The sequence below is a fragment of the Condylura cristata genome, unplaced genomic scaffold (assembly GCF_000260355.1).
Source record: "Condylura cristata isolate star-nosed mole 26May11 unplaced genomic scaffold, ConCri1.0 scaffold00028, whole genome shotgun sequence".
Taxonomy (NCBI): domain Eukaryota; kingdom Metazoa; phylum Chordata; class Mammalia; order Eulipotyphla; family Talpidae; genus Condylura; species Condylura cristata.
Genome location: NW_004567129.1, coordinates 2,897,840 through 2,906,656, shown reverse-complemented (window position 1 = coordinate 2,906,656; position 8,817 = coordinate 2,897,840). Strand labels below are relative to the sequence as shown.

At 56.9% G+C, this 8,817-nt stretch overlaps 1 protein-coding gene across 1 annotated transcript in view; it reads right to left on the bottom strand.

Annotated features, from left to right (window-relative positions):
- Positions 1–5,996: 5,996 nt before the first annotated feature.
- Positions 5,997–8,817, bottom strand: part of LOC101636540 (chromosome unknown open reading frame, human C16orf78) — a 14,750-nt gene continuing 11,929 nt past the window's right edge. The window contains exon 5 of the mRNA XM_012730451.1: positions 5,997–6,144. Coding sequence (XP_012585905.1) covers positions 5,997–6,144 — 148 coding nt within the window. The remainder of the gene's footprint in view (positions 6,145–8,817) is intronic.

Genomic DNA, 8,817 nt, shown 5'->3' with positions numbered 1-8,817 from the left:
GCACAACACACGCGTGCACCTGTGTGGCCACTTTGTATTGACCACAGTTAGCCAGAGTTGGGTACCACAGGCAGCCAAGTCCCCTGCATTGGTCCAGACCCCTGGCCACCAGGTCCCCACAGCCCCGTCAACAGTCACCTGCACACCACATCCTGCACACCACTCCAGAGGAACTTAACCATGACACGCTGGACCAGCGAAACCAGACACTGGGTGGCGCCCGGCAGCCGGCTGTGACTGCGCCGCCCTTGTGGCTTGGGAGGACACTGCGTCACTGGCTACCAGCGCTGCGCCCCTGCATCTCCCCCCACCACCGGCTGCCCAGAGCGAGGCTCACCTGCCCGGGGTGCGCACTTCTGTGCCTGCAGACAGCTGCCTACTTTGGGGCACTCTGGGGTCCGAGGGGTGGGAGGAGGGTGCAGGCTGAAGGAGCAGGAGCTGCCCGGGCACTGTCGTGCCCCACCTCCAGGCTCTTGTAGGGTGGTCTGGAGCGGTTCAGCAGTGACCAGTCCACGGGGGGCCAAGCGAACGCACACATCCCTGCGTGTCACGTCTTGAGACCCTGGGGGTGAAGAGGGAACCCCACTGAGGACCCCACCAGCCTTCCATGGCAGGGCCATAAAATCAGATGCATAGTCATCTGGGCCAGGGAAATGTGCCCTTTTCTAATGCCCAGAGCCTGTACCACTGGGCAAGAAGCCTGTTTGGCTTCTTGTGTCACAGCTTCCCGAGCACGGGGTGAGCGCTAGTGCGTAGAGGTGCAAATAGAGAAAGATCATTTGTTGGCTGTCTACTAAGTGCTAGATTTCCTGAAATGACAAGCCTACAACCTTGTGTTCTCCTTCCTATTTTACTCCTTTCCTCTCTCTCTTCCTCCTTCTTTCCTTTTTCTTGCTTCCCCTGCTCCATCTGTCCCTACATGCACGTATACATGTTCAAACAAGATAACATACGTGTGGTTTCAGCAGTATGAAGGTCGCCCCCTCTCTCCAACTTTCTCACCCACCCCGATTTGCATCTGCCACTCCAGGCATGGATGGCCCCCAGACGCCAGCCTCCAGCACCGGGTGATACACTCAAATAGAGTCCTGGGACAACACATGGAATACATGCCGCATGCCTAGGAGAGGAATCGCTAGTCACTGCAGCGGCTGCAGCTTCACGGGGGAAGGGTGCAAGGCAATTTGCCACCTGAGGGAGCCCTTGGACTCTTCGGCAAACCCTGCTTACTAATGTCCCGTCTAGTAGGTATAAAGCGATACTTCACTGCAGTCCTGTTTGGGAGAGAACTGGAGCTTCTGAAACGTGGCATGCAGGGGCCCCCAAGCTGCTGGGTGAGTGATTGGGTTTTGCTCGTGCTCTGGTCAGGCTGGCCGGACTGGGGTCCAGCTGTCCTTCAACACTATTGGAGCACTGAGTCACTTAACTTTGTTGGTTGAGACGCGGGTAGGTGCCGTCTTCTGCTGTGACCGAGCGCCACCTGGTGGCTACCTGCGGGAACTGCTGTGGCAGAGGACTGGAGAGAGGAGGTATAGGCGAAGGCAGGGAGCGGAGGGAAACTGCACCCCCACATTTTGAGACTCCTTATTTTAAACCAATGAAATTACAACTTTGTTCCAAAAACATTATGCTTTAAAAATGTGTTTTTAATGAAAATACAGTACATCTACATGAAAGGTATCATCACTAGTGTAGCTACCACTCAATGAATGTTTCAGGTGGACACAGGTCACCTGCACTGCCCGCGCCCCCTGCCAATCCGGTCCCCTTCAAGGGGGGGGTCACTGTCCTGAGTTCTAACACTGGGCTCAATGTTGTGTCCAGTTGCTCGTGTAGGGCGTTTGCGACTCCCTCGGCCAGCGCTGGCCTTCACTTTCGCCCGCACGCAGCTCGCCTGGCCAATTCCAGCGTGTCGCTCTGTGAATAAAGCTGCCGTGAACCCTCTGGTACTGCCAGTCGCTGCACAGAGCAGATGATTTTGTGGTGTTTGTAGGAACAGAAATGCAGGACGACAGCATAGAGGTAGGTTCCGATGAGGTAGGTTTGCAGTTTTCCAAAGTGGAGGTGCAAGTTGGGCGCCCTGGCAGCCATTCGAGGGCGCTGGTCCCGCGCTTTGCCACACACCACTGGTGTTGAGACCCGGGTGCAGCAGAGTTATGCTGTGACGTGTAACTGGCATTTCCTGAAGCTTCGGGGCATTTCTTATGTTCATGGGGCACTTAGCTAAACTTTTTCTGGCAAATGCCTCCGCCAGACTTTTGCACGTATTTCTTATTCCTAGGAAATGATAGGGGAGCAGAATACAAACCTTCGCCTGCTCGTCTTCTCCTACTCGGGGTTCCTGCACCACTCCCTAGTGTTGCCTTTTGATGAACTGAAGTTCTAGATATAATTTATTAACCTTTTATTAGTAGGGCTTTCTGTGTCCCCTTTCAGCTTCTTGCCCACCCCAAGGTCATGGAGACAGGCTTCTAGGTTGCTAGGAACGCTCTCACCATCCGCCCCACCTGGAGCTGATTTTTGCATGTGGCAGAAGAGGGTCCTCTTCTCCCACATGGACCCTTCATCCACCAGCCTGATTAATGGAACAGACCCTCCCCGATGCACTGCCGCCTCATCTTTGCCATAAACCGGGGGGCTGTGTCTGTCTAAGTCTGTTCCTTGTATGTGCCCCTTTTGGGGGGGAGGGGTGCTGATGACTCTCAGAAGGTGCAGCCTGACTGTACTAACAACATGGTAATTTTGGAACTTATGAAATACTATGTTGGGGTTCAGTCTGGACTCAGTTGGCCAGGACCCCAGGAGGCTGGCTCTGAGGCTCCTGGTGACCATGGGGCCCACAGTGGCAGAGAGCACCCCACTGGCCCTGGTAGCTGGGCTGGGTCCAGGTCCCCTGCATTCTTTTCTAGCCCTCTTTCAGTCTGTGGACTCCACGGACACTTGCCCAGCTCTGCAGGATCAACCAGGGTCTGGGAGGTGCCCTACCTTGCTGCCCCCACAGCAGGGGCAGGGGCTGAGCCTCCTGGTAAAATTACTTTGTGAAGAGGGGTTGAAGCTGGTGAGTAGTTCAGGACTCGGCCTTGGTCTTCTTTCCTGTCCCCCACCCCCATTTAAAAAAAAAAAGATTTATTTATTTGTGCATACAGAACTGGGGTATAGGCCAGAGGTGCAGGCCAGAGGTACAGGAGTGGTGAGAAGATTCACCAGAGACAGAGAGGGGAGCAGAACAGACAGATCGATGAAGTACACTGCTGAGGGGAGCAGCGGGTGGGTCAGGAGAGGTCTGCCATGCCATGTGGTCACCTCCGGGGCAGGCGGGGGTTGAACTCATGCGGAAGCTTTAGCTTCTTAGTGCTGTGCTTTAACCCACTGCGCCACCAGGGAGGGCCCCCTCACCCTCACCCCCATCCCCACTTTAGGCACCTCAACAGCCACTCTGGCCGAAGGCCGGCTCCCAGCCACCTACATTCTGTTTCTATCTCATTCACCCAGGCACGGGGTCTCAGCTCCTCCTCCAGAACAGAGTCTCACTTTCTTGCTTCCCCCAAGACTATGCTATTGTAAGCCTCTAACTTCTCTTTCTTGACCTGCTGGCGAGCTTCTGAGGCCGTAGGTGGGCACAACCCTTTACTCCTGCCTGAGTCCAGGGCCTTGGTAGCACCTTCCTGCTCCGGGTAGTCTGACCCTGGCACTGGCTGCATAATGTGGACAGAGTGCCTGATGCGGTGGTGCTCAGAAAAAGCTTTTCTGGGCCTCCCTGGTGGCACAAGGGGTTAAGTCTCAGCACTATGAAGTTCTCTGCAGCCACTGCAGCACGAGTTCAATCACCAGCCAGGGAGCGGACCCACATGGCGTGGCAGACCTCTCCTGTCCTCCCGCTGCTCCCCTCAGCAGTGGCTTTCATCAATCTGCCCGTTCTGCTCCCCACTCTGTGGCTCATGAATCCTCTCACCTCCCACCTCTGGCCTGTACCCCAGCTCTTGTATAAATAAATAAATAAAATAAATCTTAAAAGAAAATGCTTTTCCTTCCCCTCTTAGCTGACCGGGTTCTGCAAGGTGAACTTACATCTGGAGAGGCCCCGGGGGCCACACAGTCACTTGTAGGTTCTCGGCTCTGGCTGTGACCTAGCGGGTTCCGCATAGTGGTGACGGGGTGCCCCCATCCCTCCCCAGGCTGGCCAGTGGTGTGTGGGAGAGGTCTGGAAGTGCCACAGCTTCCCTTTCACCCTGAAGAGCAATGCCTGTGGGCAGGCAGGGTCACCAAGCCACCTCCGGGTCTGGTGCGCACATTCACAAAGCATTCGGGCCAGCTGGGGCACCCGGCAGCTCTGTCTGGGGCATCCGGCACCTCCATCCACCCAGAGGTGACAGCTGTGCACAGGTGGTCCTGAGATGGCCTCCATGCCAGACACCAGCTGTGAGCCCCAGTGGGGCTTCTGACCAAGCGCTGCAGAGGGCAGGTTCCTATGAACCCCTCTCAGCCCTCGGTGCCAGCAACAAGCCTCAGAGTAATATCTGTGCTTCTGACCAACAGACAGTAACTCAGAGTCTCCGGGATCCCCTTCTCGGGTTCCAGAATTGACTGTAGGGCTCACACAATCGGGGACTGTCCGTTCCCTGGGTTGTCTGTTTATTACCAAGGGCGCTAAGGATATAGCAGAAGAGGCAAGCCACGCACAGGACAGAGAGTGGGGAAGGTGCAGAGCTGACACCTTCCCGGGTGTGCCCAAATCTCCGGGCGCACCAACCTGGAAGCCCCTGAAGCCCCTCCACTGAGGCGTCGTGAAGGGCTCCCTATACAAGCATGGTGTATGAACCCACGGGCCGCTGACTGCTGGACTCTGGCCAGTGCCTCTCCCGGCCCAGGAAAGGTCAGGCCTGGACTGCAAGCCCCGACCCTCATGCTGACACCCCCCACACCCCCCGGCCCCCCGCTCCGCAACCTGCCACCTGCCCGCTCTAGAAGCGGCCTGTTCACCACAGCAACAGACCCTGTTTCCATTCTCCAGGGCTTAGGTTTTCCAAGGGGAAAACCAGGAACCAGAAATGGTGGATGAAGACCAGATCTGGATGAGAAATGCATTTTGGTCGTAGGAATAACCAGATACAAATATTTCCGATAAGTCACAATATTGCAGAGGCAGAAGGGGAAACCCGGCCCTGAGCCCAGCTGGCACAGCGGCTCCTGACAGGGTCTCTGGTCCCGGGGCTGCCACGGGGTTTGGGAGCTCAGGGGCCACTTCCCATGAGTGCCTGAGAAAGCTGGGGCTGAGGTGTCGCACCCCAGGGACAGTGGGAACAGCACACAGTATTCTGAGATCTTTGCACCAACAGCTGTGCTTTGCATAAGCACTTGCAAGCTCTTGGTTCCTCTTTTCAGCACCCTGCCCGGCACATCCTGTGATGAGCCTCATTTTACATGAAAATGATGCACAGAGATGTCAAGTAACTTGCCGAAAGTCACACAGTACGCGGCACAGTAGGGTTTAAACTTACTTGAGACGTTTCTAGGGGCTAGAGGGGCCCGGGCTTGTCACCGCAACTGACAGTGGCTCCAGGAGGGAGGGGCGGGCTCTGCATAGTCCCAGAGCTGCTGGATCTCCATCAGCACAGGAGGCCGAGGCCTGGACACCAGCTGACCTTTGCCTTGTGCCCTCCCTGTCTCCTGTGGGACTCTGAGGAAGGCACCCTCTGCGGCACCTCCCGCCTGTCCCACGCCCCTCGGAGCTCCCTCTGGGGACACAGGGTCTCCGTCTTTTCTAAGCCTTCCTTTCCAAGAAAGCTTTCTAGGGAGTATTCTCGCAGTGGGGACACAACCCCCACTTCTCCTAAGCCGGCTCTGACTCGGTGACCAGGAGAAACATCACACCAGCACCATGCGCCCTGGGGTCTATGCTTGTTTTCTGATCACTACTGTCTAACAGGGGTGCGCCAGATCTGAGGTGCCAGCGGGTGGCTTCTGGGGCCAGGGACCGGGCACAGGACGGGAGCTACCTAGGGGTCCTCGTTGGGGCTCTGGCCAAACACCTTCTTGGCGTCGATCTCGGCCTCCACCATGTGGGGGTGGATGTCCACGTTCATGCCCGCCTCCTTGCACAGCTTCAGCAGGGTCCGGATGTTGTTCTTGGACAGCCTCAGGTACCTGCGCGACAAGGCCCAGGTGAGGGGCGTGGTCGCCACAGCTCCCGGCTCCCTGAGAGGCGCCGGCTCCAGCAGGCAGCGTGAGGCTGCTCAGGACCGGCGCGCTGGCGTTTTGGGGGGCAATCTTGTGAGAGGGGACAGCCCCCAGTGCGGGTGGGAGTTTTTCCCGCAAACTCTTGAAAATGGACGTGGTAAGACCCGTGCAAGCCTGACGGCCTGCCAGTTGCTGCGCCCCACTCCAAACCCTTCACTGCCTTTGACTCAGTGGGTCTGCGTGTGCGCTCCTGGTAGCTCAAGAAAAGACACAGAGGCCCTGTGTCCCTGGTGGCGCAGCGGGTTGAGATGCAGCACTGCAAGCGAGCTGTAGCCACTTCAGTGCGAGTTCGATCCCCACCCCAGAGGTGACCCACAGGGCGCAGCAGACCTCTCCTGACCTGCCCGCTGCTCCCCTCAGCAGTGTACTTCGTCAGTCCTGCTCCTGATCTGTCTTCTGGTAAGCCTCTCACCACCCCTGAACCTCTGGCTTGTACCCCAGTTCTGTGTGCATAAATAAATAAATCTTTAAAAAATATAGAAGAGGCCCTCCCTGGTGGCCCAGCGGGTTAAAGCACAGCACTGAAAAGCTAAAGCCACTTCCACATGAGTTCGATTCCCACCTGCCCCGGAGGTGACCACATGGCGTGGCAGACCTCTCCTGACCCGCCCGCTGCTCCCCTCAACAGTGTACTTCCTAGATCTGCCTGTTCTACTCCCCACTCTGTCTCTGGTGAAGCCTCTCACCGCCCCTGAGCCTCTGGCCTGTACCCCAGTTCTGTATGTACAAATAAAATAAATCTTAAAAAAATATATAGAAGAGACACAGAAAGGAAAACCATATACACAGCAGTTTTCACATTGGGGTTATCGACAACAGGAAAATAGGGCAGTCCCTCAGCAGAAGAAAGGCTAAGTGAACCCCCATTTCAAGGACCGTTCTGCTAACATCAAAACAGCCTTGGGAAGAGGGAGGGGCAGTGCCTGCCTTGGTGCCGGTGGGAGATGAGGCACCTGGGGAGACAAGACTTACCTGTGTCTCTCCTACTCCCGGGCGCACTCACCTGGGGCAATGCACGGGCCTGTGAACAGGGCTGAGCCAAGTGGTGGAAACAGAGATGTTTTCTTTTAATAAGTTTCAAACGATGGCAATGTGAGGCCATTGATCTACAGATCAGCTCAAGCCCCACAATTCTGAAGACTGCCATGGCGGCATGAAATGGATCCCAGCTGCACAGTGTGACCTGGCGTGACACCCCCAGGGCGCCTTCACCCACCACCAAGCTGAGCTGCTCCTGGCCAGCCTGTGGGCTGCCTGGCCACAGCCTGCTGAGTATGGCGGTAACTTGGGTTCTTTGTCCCTTGGGTCTGACTCCCTTCTGCTTTGAGATTTGCCCAGTTTACCTGCTCTTACAGGCCGCTCAGACCCCACTCGCCTGTCCCACCTCCTGGCTGAGCTCTCTGACGGCCTAGGCACTCTCCCCTGACCAGACCTGTGGAGTCTCACGCACGTGAGCCTGAGGGCCTCACTGGGACCCCCGTCCACGCAAGTCCATCTTTTTCTTGGAAATAATGACATCGAAGATGCCATCGCTCCAAATACTCTCTCCCTCCAGGGAGGGCAGTGCTCTGTGCTAACCTCCTTCTTTGGCACCGGCGTGGACTGTCTGTTGGAGGGTCCATGAGACCGCACTGTGCATCGCAAAGCCTGAGCCCACAAAGACAAAAAGCGCCCGTCTGTGGGCTGTCTGGCTGCCATCCTGGAGACGGGTAGCCACCCCCTCCAGCCGCCCTCTCGGGACAGCGGGGGGCAGGGCTCTGTGACGCCCTGGACGCCAGGGCTCTTGAACAGCAGAGAGGTTGCCACACGAGGCTGAGGCAGCTGCCTTTTGTCTGGTTTCCTCGGCTGAAGCATCCTTGGGTCAGTTGCATCTTTACATCTTTATGGTAAAGGATCACACTGGTTTGGGGGAACTGCTTGGATTTTGGGTGAGCCCCAGCTGTTTGGTGTTGCTGGAAACCAGCAGGTCCCCCTCAAAAAGGCAAAGAACAAGCGAGAAAGGAGATCTGTGGAAAGACTGGGCTCACACTTTGTCCCTTTGGGAGTCTCAAACCCCAACTGTGCAGCTGGCAGCCCCCAGGAAGGTGACTGCTCTCCCCGGCAATTCCGCATCACCATGAAGTGTGTGGGAGGAGCTTAGGGGCCTGTCCTGGTAAAACAAGGCCACGCACAGCTGGCGCTTCCTTTCTGAGTAGCTTCCACAGTTCTAGTGTGCCGGGAACCCTACTAGAAACCTACTGGGGGGGTGCCGCGCACCAGGGTGGCAGAACTGTGTCCACCGGGGCAGCCACCCATGCCAGCTGCAGGGAAAGTCAAGGGCCTCAGCCCTTCAAAAGCCGTGGGATTCGGACATGACTCAGCCAGAGTGGACCCCAGATCTCCAGACACCCAGTGTCTGAGCCAGAAGCCATCGTGACCACAGCCTCCTCTGGACGCCTGTCTCACCCTGGGGGCTGCTGACCCGGAGGTCTGCTCACCCCCAGGGAGTGTCTGCTCACCCTGGGGGTCTGCTCACCCCTGGGGTGTCTGCTCACTCTGGGGGACTTCTCATGTCTGGGGGGCTGTTCACCCTGGGAGATG